General features: G+C 40.4%; 1 protein-coding gene across 5 annotated transcripts in view; it reads left to right on the forward strand.

The window, feature by feature from the left end:
- The window catches only part of TTC7B (tetratricopeptide repeat domain 7B), a 110,536-nt gene that overhangs the window by 58,710 nt on the left and 33,732 nt on the right, over nt 1-18,094 (forward strand). For all 5 annotated transcript variants that reach the window (XM_083732861.1, XM_083732862.1, XM_083732865.1 and 2 more), the window contains 2 exons: nt 8,883-8,999; nt 14,305-14,402. In XM_083732861.1, the coding sequence (XP_083588987.1) occupies nt 8,883-8,999; nt 14,305-14,402 (215 nt within the window). The remainder of the gene's footprint in view (nt 1-8,882; nt 9,000-14,304; nt 14,403-18,094) is intronic.

Raw genomic sequence — 18,094 nt, forward strand, 5'->3', positions numbered from 1 at the left:
GGAGGCGAGGGGAGGAGGCGAGGGGAGGAGGCGAGGGGAGGAGGCGAGGGGAGGAGGCGAGGAGAGGAGGCGAGGTGAGGGGAGGAGGCGAGGGGAGGAGGCGAGGGGAGGAGGCGGAGGAGTTAGTTGCCTGAAGCCCCTTTTTAAACTTAAGCAGGGGGAAGTTTGGTGAATTGTTCTTTCCTTGGGGAAAGCAGGCTGCATTGAAAGGGGCCGTATACACTGGTCACTGTTTTGAAGGGGAGTGAAGAACACACACTCAAAAAAAGGTAACTTGTTAATTTTATTTCTATGAGGAGGAGTAATTCTGAGGGGTCAAACAAATGAATAATAAAAAGGTATTTTTATAATGACGAATGCCTCATTATTAATTATTATTTACATCAGACACTGATTATGATTTATGGTACACTGGGGCCCTGATTAATTTTCTATGGCATTTTGGGGCATTGATTATTGGGCATAGCAAGTTGTGGTCGCGTGGAATTTGTGCTTTGTGACTGTTTGAGGTGGGGGTTTTTTCTTGGGAGGCTGGGCGGCGCGAAGAGAGGGATTATTTTTATAATGACGAGGATGACATTGGGCCCTCATTATTAATTATTATTTGCATCAGGCACTGATTATGATTTATGGTTTACTGGGGCCCTGGTTAATTTTCTGTGGCATTTTGTGGCATTGATTATTGGGCATAGCAAGTCGCGGTCGCGTGGAATTCCACGTGGAGTTAGTTGCCTGAAGCCCCTTTTTAGTTGCTTGAAGCCCCTTTTTAAACTTAAGCAGGGGAAAGTTTGGTGAAAGTTTGGTGAATTGCTCCCAAGGAGTGTGGTGGAGTCTCCTTCTTTGGAGGTCTTTAAGCAGAGGCTTGACAACCATATCTCAGGAGTGCTCTGATGGTGTTTCCTGCTTGGCAGGGGGTTGGACTCGATGGAGTCCTGTCGATCTTCGGTTCCACATATGTATGTGAGCAGGTCTTCTCCAACATGAACTATATTAAAAACAAACACCGATCACGCCTCACAGATGACAGCTTGCAAGCCTGTGTGAAAATGAATGTGACGTCTTACAGCCCTGATGTGCAGACACTGAGCACTGAGGTTCAGGAGCAAAAGTCCCATTAACCTGGTTACCTGGTTGTAAATTAAATATTTTAATTAGCTATTTGTCCTTTTTTCTTGAGATTGACAGCTGACTGCACGATCCTGTATATACAGCATTAAGGCAAGAAACAATATATACAGTGTTATATTTGTTTTAAATGTTGCAATGTTTTTGCGGCTCCCAGTTGTTGTTGTTTTTTTGGAAACGGGTCCAAGTGGCTCTTTTTGTCTTAAAGGTTGCAGACCCCTGCTCTAGAGGATTTTGGATTTACAATTGCATGTGACTTTGCTTTCTTTTCCTTTCCTTCTATTTGGCTGTTTACCCTCTGGGCTGGTGGTTTCCCATGGGAACATACTCAGTCTGACCTTGACCAGTAGACAGAACTGGAATGAGTGGCACTGGGAGATCAACAAGAGCGGCTAAAGCGAAAGCAAAACAAACAACTCTGACTTTAACTTCACAGCCGCGTAGATCATCTGTCCCTGCTGTTTTGGAAGTGGAAGAAGGAACTGAGCAACCTTTGTTAGAGGATATGGCAGCAGGAGGATCTGCTTCAGTATTAGACAAAATATTTGAAAAACTGGAAGCTTTAGACAAAAAAGCGGATGAGCAAACGGCAAAGATTGATCAAAATACAGCCAGTGTTAATAAATTAACTGAACAAGTCACTTTGAATGCACAATCAATTGGCAAATTATTTGAAGCCACCGCAGAAAATCGGAAATTGGCAGAGGAAGCTAATCAAAAAACTGAAGAACTGAGGCAGGAGGTAAAACCATTGCACAAGCAGGTTGGAGAACAACAGGCCTATCTGTCTATGATTGAACTACGGGCTCGGGAAAATAATTTGAGATTGAGGTCTATACCAGAACTAGAACAAGGGAACTTAATTGAGTTTCTGACAAAGGAATTTTCCAAGTTTTGGCCTTTGGAGGAAGAAAAGGACTTTAAAATTGTGACTGCTTTCAGACTTGGAAAACTAACAAGGAAAGACAGGCCCAGAGACTGCTTGATTACTTTGAGAACTAAGGAGGAAAGGGATAAAATATTAGGTCTACATTACGATAAGTCACTTGAAATTTCGGATAGAAGAGCAGAGATTTATAAAGACATCCCAAAACAACTTCTGGACCTTAGATCCACCTATACTGAATTAGCAAAACTGTTGAGGAGCAACTCAATCATTTATAGGTGGGAATTTCCCCAAGGATTATCTTTCACATTTAGAGGGAAGAAAGTGAAAATCAAAACAGCCGAGGATAAAGTAAAATTTCTGAGTACCTACGGAGAGGACCTTCAGAAAGGGATCGAAAGACCTTCAGGGTCTGGACCCTCACCTGCACCTACACCTACACCTTTGGGGTCTGAAGACCAGGAGAAAAAGATACCACCACAAGAGGAAATACAGATTTATCCAGGATGTCTCTGCAACTTCTGAGTTGGAACATTAATGGCGCCAATTCTCCGGAAAAAAGGAGAAGAATATTTCATATATTGAAAAAAGAACAATTGGACATTATTTGCTTGCAAGAAACACATGTGACTAGGCTCCACAGAAAAGTGTTAATAAACAAAAGATTAGGCCAAGAATTTATTTCTTCGGACTGAGTCAAGAAAAGAGGAGTGGTGATATATGCAAAGGAGAGCCTGTCACCAAAATTTTTATTTAAAGATGAACAAGGAAGGATTTTAGCAATTGAGATTCAAAACCAAGGAGAAAAGTTTTTGATATTAGGAATTTATGTGCCAAATGAGGGGAAATCGGAATTTTACAAGAAGCTGCATGAGATAATGCTGGACTATTTGAATTATGACAACATCATTATGATGGGAGACATGAATGGGGTGGCATCAACCAACATGGATAAGTCACATAGCCAAAATGTGACAAAAGATGGCAGACTACCTAAAACATTTTTTGAACTGACTGACAACATGGACTTGATTGACATTTGGAGAACAAAGAACCCCCTGGGAAGAGAAGGAACATTTTTTTCTGAAGCCCAACTGTCATGGACAAGAATCGACCAAATATGGATAACTAGAGGTCTGGCACCTAAGACAAAAAAAGTGGAAATCTGCCCAAAGACCTGCTCCGACCATAATGCTGTAAAGATGGATATGAGACTAACTCCAACCGGCTCCTTCAGATGGAAGATGAATGACAATTTGTTCAGAGATCAGGAGATTACCAAAAAGGCCCAAAAAGCTTTGAAGGACTACTTTGAGATAAATTTGAACACTACGGTGGAAAAAAGAACCGTCTGGGACGCAAGTAAAGCGGTTATGAGGGGGTTTCTGATACAACAGAACACCATAAAGAAAAGAGCACAGAACGAGAAAAAAGATAAGATCCTGGAGAAAATTAAAGAATGTGAGAAGAAGTTAAGATCGAGACCGAAGTCAAAGGAGATTTTAAGAGAAATTAAACTCCACCAAGCACAATATTCTAAATTGATAAATCAGGAAGTGGAATGGAAAGTTAAGCTAATGAAACAAAGATCTTTTGAATAGGCAAATAAATGTGGAAAGCTGTTAGCATGACAGCTGAAAAAGAGACAAAAATTGAATACGGTCACAAATTTAGAGATTGAAGGAAGAAATATTCAGAGCCCAGTGGAGATCAGAAAGTGTTTCCAGAGATACTTTAAACAATTATATACACAAGGGCCGCAAAACGAGGTGGAGATAGAACAATTTTTGATAAAGAATGGTCTACCAAGGTTGTCTCAGGAAAATAGAACAATCCTGAACTATAAAATAACACAACAAGAGATCGAAGAAGCCATTCAGAACATGCAACTGGGCAAATCTCCAGGGCCAGATGGGCTTACCTCCAAATACTATAAGACATTGAAAGACTATTTGATACATCCATTAATGGAGGTTTGCAATGAAATCATGGAGGGGAAGAAGGCACCGGAGTCGTGGAAAGAAGCTTTCATCGCATTGATACCCAAACTAGAAACTGAAAAGACACAACTTAAGAATTACCGCCCCATCTCCCTCCTAAATGTGGATTACAAAATATTTGCAGACATTTTAGCAAGTAGATTTAAAAAAGTTTTAAATGAAGTAATTCATAAGGACCAGGCAGGCTTTCTCCCAGGTAGACATTTGTTTGCTAATACAAGGAATATTATTGACATTTTGGAGCTTTTGCAAACAAATATTAATACAAAAGCAGTGTTAATATTTATAGACGCAGAGAAGGCCTTTGATAACATCTCATGGAAGTTTATGAAGAAAAATTTGGAAGGGATGGGAGTGGGACGGGGGTTTGAGAATGGGATAGAGGCAATTTATTCGGAACAAAAGGCTAAATTGATCGTGAACAATGTGGTGACGGAAGAGTTCAAAATTGAAAAAGGAACATGACAAGGTTGCCCTATCTCCCCTTTGCTATTTATTTCGGTCCTGGAGGTGCTCTTGAACATGATTAGAGGAGACCGGTTGGTGGAAGGAATTCAGGTCGGAGCGAAACAGTATAAACTTAAAGCATTTGCAGATGACCTAGTTTTGACCCTAAAGGAGCCAGAGTCTAGTACGAAAAGGGTATTACAATTGATTCAGGAGTTTGGTCGGGTGGCGGGATTTAAACTTGACAAGCAGAAAACCAAGGTTTTGGGGGAAAAAATTGACACCTTTAGAATCAGAAAGGTTTCAGAAAGAGACAGAGTTAAATGTAGTTTAAAAAGTAAGATACCTAGGGGTAAACATAACAGGGAAGAATATGAGTCTATTTAAGGATAACTATGAAAAGTGTTGGTCTGAAATTAAAAGGGATTTAGAAGTTTGGTCAAGATTGAAACTTTCCTTGTCAGGACGAATTGCTGCTATAAAGATGAATGTATTGCCAAAGATGTTGTTTTTATTTCAGACTTTACAGATTGTGGATAAAATGGAGTGTTTTGGGAGGTGGCAAAGAGATATCTCCAAATTTGTCTGGCAGGGCAAAAAGCCCAGAATTAAGTTTAAGATACTAACTGATGCTAAAGAAAGAGGGGGCTTTGCCCTGCCAGACTTAAAGCTGTACTATGAATCAGCAGCTTTCTGCTGGTTGAAAGATTGGCTGCTTCTTGAAAACACTGATGTTTTAGATTTGGAAGGATTCAGTAACGTTTTTGGATGGCATGCATATTTGTGGTATGACAAGGTTAAAATTCATAAGGCTTTCAAGAACCATATTGTCAGGAAAGCAGTGTTCAATGTCTGGATAAAATATAAAGACTTATTGGAAAATAAGACCCCAAGGTGGTTATCACCAATGGAAGCCAAGGCCCGGAAAAGACTCAATATGGAGGTCAAATGGCCGAAATATTGGGAAATAATAGAAAAAGATGGAGATAATTGGAGGTTGCAGAGTTTGGAGAAATTAAAAGATAAAGTGCGAGATTGGTTACATTATGCTCAGATTAAAGAAGTTTTTAAGTTGGATAAAAAGATAGGATTCCAGGTGGAAAAATCAAAGTTAGAAACGGAATTGTTAGAACCTAAGACTAAGGTACTTTCAATAATGTATAATTTGCTGCTAAAATGGAATACACAAGATGAAACGGTCAAATTGGCTATGATAAAATGGGCACAGGACATAGGGTATAATATTATGTTTGCTGACTGGGAAAGGTTATGGACCACCGGTTTGAAATTCATGGCATGTAATGCCTTGAAAGAAAATATTATGAAAATGATATATAGGTGGTACATGACCCCAGTCAAGCTTGTAAAAATATACCATTTGTCTGATAATAAATGTTGGAAATGTAAAGAAACTGAAGGAACGTTCTTTCACCTCTGGTGGACCTGCCCTAGAGTTAAGGCTTTCTGGGAAATGATATATAATGAGTTGAAAAAGGTATTTAAGTATACCTTCCCTAAGAAACCAGAGGCCTTTCTTTTGGGCATCGTTGGCCAGAGGGTGTTAAAGAAGGACCGAACATTTTTTATGTATGCAACAACAGCAGCAAGGATACTTGTCGCTAAATACTGGAAAACCCAAGATTTGCCCACACTGGAAGAATGGCAGATGCAACTGATAGACTATATGGAGCTTGCAGAAATGACTGGCAGAATCCGAGACCTGGGAGAAGAAGTTGTGGAGGAGGACTGGAAGAAATTCAAGGACTATTTACAAAAATATTGTAAATTGTATGAATGTTAAGAAAGATGTAAGATTATCAACAATATGGCACCAATAAGTTAGTTAAAAATTATTGTTTTTCCACCTTAGTGTTATCATGGCATTCTGTCTTTGGTTAAACGTGTATTAATTTTTTTTCTTCTTTCATATTACTATCAGAAAATATGGTCATCATTACTAATGAACATCAGAAAAATATGGTCTCCTGGTGGACAAATATCAGACTACAAACTCTGCTTCAAGTAGACATCTGTCAGATGTTGCTTGTGTTGTTTTAAAAAGACCCTTAATACATTTATTTACTTCAGTTTTTATTGCTCCAAGTCTCTATGGAGAAGCAAAGGAATAGTTGTTAAAAAGAATGGGTAATGATTTGCTTTCCATCACAGGTTTCAAATATTTTTTAGGACACGGAAGATTTATCACTAAAGGTATTACCGCAGATCAGGGGCACATTTACACGGCATCATTGTTGGTTCTCATTGATGTTACTCCTTTCCTTATTTGTGTAAGCAGATAACTGTTTTGAAATAGGGCCATTAAGATTAACTGGTTTTTAGTTGTGCCTGAAATTCCTTCTGCAAGTATTAAATTTATCAAAAAAACAGGGTCAGATTCTTCACATATGCTAAAGATGTAAGTCATGCTGCTTGGGTTCAAGTTGTTTATCTGACTTTTGTGCTGAGAGTTTCTGCCTGCTCATAGCCATTACAAAGACCAGCCCAGTAATATTCCATCCTACTGTTGAACTATAGGAATACTGGTAGTAACAATCTTTAATCCATCATAAGGTGTTGTAATGATAGTACACACGTGAAAGGACACAGTTCTTTGCCTTTTTACTTTGTTTTGATCCTAGTTTGGAGTTGTTTAATGCTGTATTATAATTGTTTTTAAAGCTGTTTCGTTTTGTGAGCCAGCCAGAGAATAACTCATCATTATGTGGTGCCGCATAAATAATGTCAAATAAATAAGTAGAAAATAGTATAGCCCTTGTCTCCCAGAGTGCTTCTTTTGAGAAGTTTTTTAAAAAAAATATTAAAAAATCAGCATTTCTACACCTGCAATCTATGTGGGGACCATGCCACTTTCCATACTGTTGGTTGCTTGTTGAAACAACAGAGAAGGGACTTACAGGATCTTTCTCAAACTGCAAGTGCAGTCAGCCATCATGCCAAACCATGGTTTGTAAAACAAAACTGTCATTAGGTATTATTCCAGCTTACAACCTATGGTTTGCAAGGGGCTGCCAGTGTTGCAGATGTAACCGTGATTTGCTGTTATGACTGAATTCACAAGCTGTTGACTATCCAAAATTAGTGCCATTGTTTGTGTCAAAGGTCTGCTGCATCGTGGACTTATGAAACTGAATGTTGATTGTTTTATCTTCTGCTTTTTATTATTTTGCTTTTATTGTTTGAGTGTATTATTTTATTACATTTTTATGTTCTCATATGAAAGGTGGGGTATAATATGTTAAGTCCTAGATCTGGATGAGTAGCTTCTATTTTTTTTAGCTACGTCTGTATTCTGCAAACAGCTGTCTGATACATACTTCTGATACACAAATAGGTGTTTTCGTTGGAGCCCACAGTCTGTAGAATTGATGCCCTCTAATACAGAGGGTTTTGGTTAAGGGGTGGTACATGACTGGACCACTATTTAAATCTACTCAAAAGAGTGATGCAGCGGTCAAGTGCAGAATCTCTCTCAGTGTTTGAAAACAGCTGTGAAATTCTGAAAACATTTTACCACGGCATAATTAAAACTTGATCAGACCAGCTGACTGGACACAATCCCACAGGCACTTTCTTGTCCATTGCTGAAAGCAATTGTGCACTTCCAAGCAAAACTTGCAAAACCCTCACAAATCCCCTCCTCGTGTTTCTGGGCTGCTTGCCTTTTTTAGAATTACGCCTACAAACCAGTTCAAAATGTTCTATTTTGGTGGATGGAATTGACAGATTAGTTGACTTAACACATTTCTCATTCGGTACACCTCTAATACACTTGCTTTCCCTATAACAGTTAGTTTTTGCTCCTCCTAATTGCTTCCAATATAATTCAGAGGCACTCAACCTTTAGCAAAACAAACTGGTAAGCAGAATAAACCGTTGCATTATTCAGGTATAATTTCTTCAGCATTGTAATGGTTCCTTTTTCGTTGCCATAAAGCTTAATAGAAAATCGGTTAGTTTTGGCTGCTGACTAGAGTTCTTTCAAAGTTAGAGTTGTACATGTTGGCTTGGTTTTTGAGTCCACTTTCATGAGCTACTTTTTGAAGAAGAAAAATGCTGCTTGTTTGCTGTTTTCAAAGAGAACGTCTGCCTCTGTGCTCTAGAACCATGATCTAAAACCTTTTATCTTTAGGGAACCCTTTTCATATTGACTTGCCTACAAAGAAACTCCTTCCTGTGGGTAACCTAGAGTAATTGTGAAAGCACTGAAGTTCACAAAAAAACCCCGGATCCGCTAGGCTTGTTAAGTGTTGGCATCACTTGGCGTGAACCAAGGCTGCTTGTCTGCTTTCCACAGGCATCTGGGATGATGGAGTAGATAGCCTTTGCTCTGTCCATCAGGGCTTCATTTATGTTTTCAACGTCCTTTATTGTTGAATTACAGTTTGATTTCTTCTCCTTCTCAGATTACTGTTTTCAAAAGTCAAATTGGAATCACTCTGCCGGGGCCCAGATGAGGCACTCCTCACTTGTAAACACATGTTGCAGATCTGGAAATCCTGTTACAATCTCACTAACCCCAGGTAAGGACAGTACAGAACAACATGGAACACATTCTGTTTGTGTGTGCAGGGGGCCGGAGTGAATCCTTTGCATGTAAATAAAGGTTGGAATTCAACATCACCCTCTTCCAGTCATTCTGCCTGTGCAAGCATTGCAGTTTGCCAGATGGAACAATCCTCTCTCCTCCCACTGTTTTGTGTTCTGGGTATTCTCCCCACCCCCCGCCAATGGGGGAGCAGGAGGAAGAAAGGGCAGGGCAGCCTTGTTGCACAATGGGAAGTCCTTGTGCTGGGATTTTGCTGACTGGTTAGGTGAATTCTGCTCATAGCTTGTTGGGGGGGGGGAGTATCATACTCCAGTTATATATTTCATGTGAGGTTTGTGTGGCTATATTTTTGCTTACCATGTTAGTTGCTTTTCTGTTATGGGTGTGGCATTTGTGCATTGGACCCGCTTGATTTCTTTCTTTAACTGGAAAGAATCTGAACTGTTCCACTTGAGTTGACCTTCAAGATAGTAAACAAAAATGAAGTTTGGGTTGTATCCAATTGTGGCATTCTGCTGACAGAGGGCTCTTTGATTCGGCAGAGGCTTCCATTAGTTGAGATTGTAGGGCAACGGTTTTCTTTGATTTCTCCCTTCTCTTTTCCCCGTCCCCCTGCACGCTCACTCTGCTCCAAGAAGACATGAAAATCTTAAGTGAGTGAAACTCTAGAGTCGTTGCAGTACAGTACAAGTAGAAATTCTGATTTGCTTTCACTTAAAAGAGAGGATTCATTCTGCTTTGCAAAGCAAAATGAGAATCTTGAGAGTAGAAACGCTGTTTTTTTCCTGGTAGTACTTTACATTTTTCTACTGCTACATTCCTGTCAAGTAAATGAAAACATACAGTGACGTTATGCCGCAGCAAGGCACATCAGAGTAATATTCCATCCTGTATGATGCTATCAGATCAGCAAGGTCCCCCATGCAGCATATCACATTACTCTTTTCAAATTCTGTAAAAGCCAGCATGTAATAGCTGTGGCCCCGCTGTGAGTTAACAACCTTCATGTGGCGCTCTCTTTATGCCAGGTGAGAACTGACTCGGAGTAAATGCTTGCATATGCGCCCAGCTCGACTTCAGCAGTCTTGCAGATGTCATTCACTGTCAGACTTCAAATGCGTGATCCAAGATGAGACAAACATTTACATTCTGCATAAAGGTTGTGGATTTTATGGCTTCCCCTCCGCCCCTTCAAAAGGTTGATTCATTTAAGCACATAAAGCAGGGAAATGAGGCAGAGGGGAAAGTATAACCTACCGGTTATGGATTATGCACTTATTATAAGACAAACTCACTGTTAATTGGGTTTTTCCCCCATTTGAGATTTGGCACATTGAAAAGTTTCATACATCAGCTTTCCTAAAATGTTTAGGAAGGACCCATGCTGTCATTGGTACACGTGATTACAAGGCTGTGGCTCTGCAGACCTGGTTGCTCCCCTCATTACCACTACATTTCCTTGTGGAGTGGCAAGTTATAAAAGTTTATTAAGCCTTATGAATGTTAGAAGAGTCCTTCTGGATCAGATCAAAGGCCTATCAAGTCCAACATCCTGTATCTCACAGTGGTCAGTCAGTTGCTTTGGGGAAGTTCACAGGAAGAACATTAGAGCAACAGCCTGCTCCCAGCTCCTTTGCAACTGATGATCAGAAACATATTGCCTCTGATCCTGAGGGTAATATATAGCCATCATGACTACTAGCCATTGGTACCCCTATGTCTAGTCTCCTTTTAAAGCCATCAAAGTTGGTGGCCATCACTACGTTTTGTGGATGCAAATTCTGTAGTTTGTGTGCAGTTTGCACCATGACCCTCCAGCAGGTAGAAAGAGAAGAAGAAAACTCAGGAAGTAGAATGGCTATGCAGATGGTGTCATCATCAGAGAGGGCTGCAACATCCCATTCATCCCCTTCAACTTATCAGTGTGTCTTACTAGGGATGCTACTAAATGATGTATTAAGTGTATTAAGTTTAATCAGAGCTCTAAAGCAAGGTTTAGGGGCATCCCAGGGTTCATTTTATGACTGGTTAACAGTTACCAGATACAGCAGTGTACCAAGCGTGAAGGGCATCTTATTCTGTGCCTGCCACCCATCCTATTAAGAGGTATTATAACATCTGCCTATGACCACAGCAGTAGTGTGGGCAGGGCCTGTTTTTAATAGGAATACTAAAAATGTTGTTGATGATGATGGTAGTAGTAGTAGTAATAATAATAATAATAATAATAATAATAATAATAATGCAGTACTACTATGTAAATAATATTTTTCCCAGTTCCCAGTAATTTCACATTTCTGTGCACAACTTTTAATTCAGAGAACATACGTGTGGGATTGTGCTTTAAATTAATAATGTTCCCCAAAATAAAATACCCTGTCCTCATTCAGTAGGTATCTGGGAAATACATAGTTAAATCAATTGCTCGCCTCTAAATTTTAAAAGTTGGTTTCAGTCATATCTAAGCCTATGAATTGTATTTTGATTAAGTAAAAAGTGGATTACAGTTGTTGCTGTTGCTGATAGAATCAGTTAGACTCAGAAGCAGCCTTTTTCATCTTAAAACACATTTTGAAGCTATTTCCCCATTCTGTAGTTGCAAAATGTTCTGCTTATCTGAGTTTCCAGAGTGCTGATTTGAGCAGTGTGGTGATAGTTTCCTTTTACACCTAATTTCAGCATGATATCTATGTGCACACAATTGCAGTAATATGTTTAAACCTTCAAACTTCTGCAGCTTGCTTGATGTCGGCGCAGAATCTAATCATGTTTAGCCAGTGCTTTTCTGATGAGCTTGATGCACTCTTGGCTAAAAATATTTTTTAGTAGTGATTATCCTGGAGAGCAGTGTGCATTTTGACCTGCAATGAACCAGAGAAGTTATACCATTCCAGTGGAAAGTACTGTATATAATTTTCAAATGACATCATTTGTTAGTTGTTTCAGTTTCCCTGCTTCTTACTAAGTCAGTTAGGGTGCAGTTGTAACATTGCTTTTTCTGCCTTGAGTTTAGAACTGATGACTTAAAAAAAATAAATCTAAGAACTCAGTTATTAAAAAGTAAAACACAATTAACAACAACAACAACAATTTTTTATTTGTACCCCGCCCATCTGGCTGCGTTTCCCCAGCCACTCTGGTCGGCTTCCAGCAAAGATTAAAAATACATTAAAATGTCACACATTAAAAACTTCCCTGAACAGGGCTGCTTTCAGATGTCTTCTAAATGTCAGGTAGTTGTTTATCTCTTTGACAACTGATGAGAGGGCGTCCCACAGGGCGGGTGCCGCTACCAAGAAGGCCCTCTGCCTGGTTCCCTGTAGCTTTGCTTCTCGCAGTGAGGGAACCACCAGAAGGCCCTCCGCGCTGAACCTCAACATCCGGGCAGAACGATGGGGGTGGAGACGCCCCCTCAGGTATACTGGGCCTAGCTGTGGAATATATAAGAAGAGAACTTTCCTGCATCACATGAATTAATAATCATCAGTAAAGGTAAAGGACCCCTGGATGGTTAAGTCAGTCAAATTTGACTTTGGGGTGCGGTGCTCATCTTCGCTTTGAGTGCTGAAATGCTTTTACGTACCTGTGCTTAATGAAAATTGGGATGGCTCAGGGTTATATGGTGGCAGTGGCAACAAGTAGTCTGTCTCAATATGCTGTTATTGCACCTTCTCTGCCAGGTGCGTCAAGATTCAGAACCAGTTGTGCAGTGGTTGGTACACCAACCGAATACTTATTACTGACTACACACACTTATAATGGACTGTGTCTGAGTTGTGCATAGCAAATAATAAACCATCCTTATGGACTACAACAGCTCGTGTTTCTCACCCATTAATGCTCCTGCCTGGGCTGCCCAGCTGGAAGCAACTGAGACCTGTGCTAGCCAGCCGAGCCTCCACAAGAGGCTATTTACCTTCAGCTTCATTTTCTTCCTCACTGACGTTTGGCACAGCATTGTTCGTGTATCAAGGAAGTAATTAATAGCGCTGTTTCCAGGAAATGTGTGCTGACTGATGTAATAGTTATTGGTTGATAAAATGGACTAAGGAAGGTCCCTTCTGTTTCCTGTGGATTACTGTAATTGCATCATTGCACAAGGAATTAGCTGTGTTGGTGTCTTACAGAGTTTTTTTGTTTTTTTGCACCATTTTAACAGCAGCCAGACAAAGAAAGGAAATAGTTTCATTCTGTATATAAAACACATTGCTTAAAAATTGGATTTAGACATTTCACCGAAAGGAAATTTTGAGTTTATTCAGATTCAAAACCAGGAAGCCATTTTCCAGCTTAGGATAGATGTGAAGAAACAAGGATTTCTACTACTTTAAAAACCAGATCACTAGGGATGACAGCAGTGTTGATGCCACTAAGCAACATTGCACCCCTTTAGAAAGGGACGGATAGTATTTGCTTTTAACTGGCGCAATTATAAGATCATCCATATAATTATTCCTCACCATTTTGTCACTATACTTTACAGTCATACCTTGAAAGTCGAACAGAATCCATTCCGGAAGTCCGTTCGGCTTCCAAAGCATTCGAAAACCAAAGTGTGGCTTCTGATTGGCTGCAGGAAGCTCCTGCCACCAATCGGAAGGCACGGAACCCGCGTCGGATGTTCGGCTTCCCAAAGAACGTTTGAAAACTGGAACGCTCACTTCTGGGTTTCGATCGTTCGGGAGCAGATTTGTTTGGGAGCCAAGGCATTTGAGATCCAAGGTACGACTGTATTTCCAAAATAAGAGGGAAATAATTCCCTTTTCCTCAGCTGACACTGGCGGTATTCACATTCATGAAGTAGAAGACGTTCCATAAATATGTCTTGTCATTGCATTTTCTTCCAGCATGCATCCCTGCCTTGATTTCCCTCTTGTCCCTCTGTTGTTTCCCTTGTGTCTGTTTTTAGATTGTAAACCCCTTGGAGGAGGCTATCCGTCATCTCATTCTGTGGAAGTCATTCATGGAAAGACTTCTTTTTTTAAGCTTGGTCTCTTAGATCCGCCAAGTGGAGCCAATCATTTTCATGCCACAAGTGACTCAGTAGGGCAGACATCCACTCACAATTAAACAAGTGCTTTGAAGTGTTCTGAACCATAGTGTGAAAAGACTTTAATCAGCATAAAATGCAGTGTTTTTTATATGATATATGGGCTGTCTATCCCGTTAGTAGATAAAGTACACATAGCAGTGAATTCTGTATATGAAGACCTGTACTGTAAGCTATATAGTCACTTTTAAAGCCTTAAATGACAAATGCCTTGCATTGTTTCCTACAGTGATTCTGGACGGGGCAGCAGTTTGTTAGACAGAGCCATTGCCGACAGGCGACAACTTAGTACAATTACTTTGCCAGACTTCAGTGACCCTGAAACAGGTGAGGATTACTGTCTACAACAATAAAGTGTCAGAAACAATATGTGTTGTCTGCTAGATGCCTTAATCTAAAACCTATCAAAGCAATTGAGGCAAGATAGAAATTTGCTGTGGTATATTTATTTATTTTATGTTTAGTTTCATATTCCACACACACACACACATTAAATTTATACATATGCAATAAAAGTACGGGCACATACTCTAGAGTTGTGTGTTAGCCTTCTCCTGTGTTAAATGCTTAACATAAATATCCATGTATACTAAGGGCCAAAAGTTCATAATCCAAACTTTGCGCCTTGGGCTACAATCCTCTGCATTGTTACTGAAGAGTAATTCCTATTGCAGGGGTGACTAATTCCAATCCCTATCAGCCCAGACCAGCGTGGCCATGGATGATGGGATTTGTAGTCCAGCCTCACATGTAGAGCCAAAAGCACAGAATTCCTTGGGGCATAGTATCAAGTAAACACAGGACTGGATCTTCACACATTTGTTTTTAGGCATATATTTCAGTGTATGATATAGAAAGGGTGAATGTGGGAAGCAGATGTTTGAAAATCATATCTATCCCACAAGTACACTCATGATGGAACCAGCTACATTAGCTCATGAAGTCTTTAAGTTCAGGCAGAGCCTTATTTGTTTTTGTTTTTCATCTGTAAGCCCTTCTACACACCTAAAGATGTTTTTGCTGCATTATGTAAACAATATTGAAGAACAAAGTTTTAATATTTTTTACAATATAAAGTAATGTAAGCAGTTCCACTCATCATAATTAGATTTCCTGCAGGACTTCTAATTCGTTTTTTTTTAGTTTACTGGCTCATTGAAAGCATACTTCAGTTTAAGGATGGCCACAAAATGTAATGGGGTCACATTTAACTAAAAAATATATTTTTCAACCTGCCAAGTCATTAGCCTATCATTGAAAACAGGGCAAAATTAAATTGCATAATTTATCCATATTGGTCTTTACTATATCTGTGTGCAGTCTCTTTCTTATGCCTGTTTGTTTTCATTAACATATAAAATCACTTTAGATCTTCACAAGCCATACAGTGTTGGCATAACAGATAAGAGTAAAGTTTCCATATTAAAGAGAAAATTTCTAGTGTTCTAAATGAAGATACCCAATCTACTATCTGTCTCCTATTTTCTTTTTCTTTCCAATTGGGTAGTGGCAATGAGGTGCATTTCCCAGTCTTCACACCGGAGTTGAAATGTTTTGTGTTGTTATTTACATGAGTTGCTATTTAGGCAGGCTTCAGTGCTAAAATTTCACAAGCTCTTTGCAGGCAATGTAGTACCTATCTATACACAGTGGTGGAATTAGGCCACACTAACTGGGCCCATAGGGACACGAGTGGCGCTGTGGGTTAAACCACAGAGCCTAGGACTTGCCGATCAGAAGGTCGGCGGTTCGAATCCCCGTGATGGGGTGAGCTCCCATTGCTCGATCCCTGCTCCTGCCAACCTAGCAGTTCGAAAGCACGTCAAAGTGCAAGTAGATAAATAGGTACTGCTCTGGTGGGAAGGTAAGCAGCATTTCCGTGCGCTGCTCTCGTTCGCCAGAAGCAGCTTAGTCATGCTGGCCACATGACCCGGAAGCTGTACGTTGGCTCCTTCAGCCAGTAAAGCAAGATGAGCGCCGCAACCCCAGAGTCGGCCACGACTGGACCTAATGGTCAGGGGTCCCTTTACCCTTTACCTTTAACTGGGCCCATCTCTTGCCGCTCTGGACCTCTGTGATATTAAAGCAATGATTTCACATTCAGTTACGGATCTTTGCACATCCCACCCCCATTCGATGTCCAATGTCCAAATGTCAGGCAAGTTTGGAAGCTGGGACTGGGAAGATGGCAGGGTTGGTAGAGGATGGAATTGCATAGTATAAGACGAAAGAGCTACAGGGACTGGTCAGAACTGGACCTTCAGCATACAACAGAGTTACAGCCCCTCCCCAAGGGGAGAGGATGAGCTCTGAATTTGCTATGAGCAAGCATGTCCTTGTCTGGCATTTAGAGGTAGGAGTGGAAGATAACCCTGTCCGAAATGCTGAAGAACTGCAGCCAGTTAGTGTAGAGACAATACTGCACTAGATGGACCAGTGGTCTGACTCTGTATAAGGTAAATGTCTATGTTCCCCCAGGCCAGAGGATAGTAGACCATGCGTTAAAAGTTAGCATGGCCTTCACTTTTTTCTTTGCAATCTTTTAAACTGGTCCAGATTCCTCCCACCAACCTTATAACCATGCCCTTCACTGATTTTCAGAGTCAGAAGTACTTTTCTGGATCTAGGTACAACAAAGCCAGATCATAGTTTAGAGGCAAGTTTAGATTACAAGCATCAATGGACCTTATTCTGACTTTTTTTTTTTTTTTAGACTATGGGCTGCTAATCTGGTTTTAGGACAGAACTGAAGATTAAGTTTGATTTGTTTTCAACCTACCTATGCTTATGTGTCAAAGGCTGCTTTGATAGTGGCTCTGGCCAGCTGCCCACCTGGAACAAACTCCTGCTTGTGCTTCTTTTAGCAAGCTAGCCATTCTTTAAGCACTTTTCTTCTGGTCTTCATTGAGGCTTCAGGGACCTCCCAAGACGGAGGTTCAAATGTCAAAGTTGACGGCTTGCTCCATCCATGCATGAACTGCAAAATAGCCACTTCTCCTGCTGCTTCATCAGTACTGGAATTTTTTTTGTTTTACTGAAGAGCCAAAAGAAAAAAAGAAAAAAGTGAAGTATGAGAGTTTGTAACTAGATCAGAGCTGATAGACAATTTACCAGTTGTTTCATAGATCTCTTCTTTAAAACAATCACCTGTGACTGCCATCTGCAAAATGTTATCCAGCAGAGCTGTTTTGAGTGGTGCACAGCCCAGCATACCCAGGCTGTCTCCACCCACTCATTTTCTACCAGCTCTGACAAGTTTTCCCACCTCCTTTTCAAGCAAAATGGCTCATCTAGAGCAAGAGGGAGTCTAGTTCCACTACAGAATTTGAATTAGAGGGAGGATTTGGGGAGTTACTTTGAAGCGACTCTTTATTTCAAGGCCTTTCCTGGCTTATTTACATAAAAGGGGATAATCCTTTATATGCCTCTGTAAATTCTCGGGAGGAAGAACTGGATTGAGTAAAAATAAATACACACGTTGCCTTCGATATTGTCAAGGGAGGGTGTGAGCAACAAATTCTCGAGTCACACCTGAGCACATGAACCAGGATGCTTTGCCAGTGGAACGACACCAGGATCTCCTTCCTTGCATGGAACAGGGTGATGAAGCGGACCTTCTGTCTCCTGTCGTTCAAGGATTTATTGATTTTTTAAATGAAGTTCAGTATCACTTACCTAGACAGTTGGTGTTTTACTTCTAACTTGGACAAGCCTTTGGCAGCTTCAGGCACTCAGGTTTTAGGACACAGTGGGCAACATGGTGCTCTGCAAATGTTGGACTACGACACCAGTCATCCCTGAGCATTACCACACTAGGTGGGGCTGATGGGAGTTGGAGGCCGAAGCATCTGCAAGACACCACCTTGGCTACCCCTGATTCAGAAAATAATTTTTGCCATCTGTATTCCTATTGGACATGCCAAATAGCATGCCTTACAAATGTTTCCATTATAACAGTTTTCCTTTCCAAAATAACTTGACTTGATTGAAACTGGTTTTACTAAATCTCAGTAAACATT

This window comes from Podarcis gaigeae (assembly GCF_964106915.1).
Source record: "Podarcis gaigeae genome assembly, chromosome: 1".
Classification (NCBI taxonomy): domain Eukaryota; kingdom Metazoa; phylum Chordata; class Lepidosauria; order Squamata; family Lacertidae; genus Podarcis; species Podarcis gaigeae.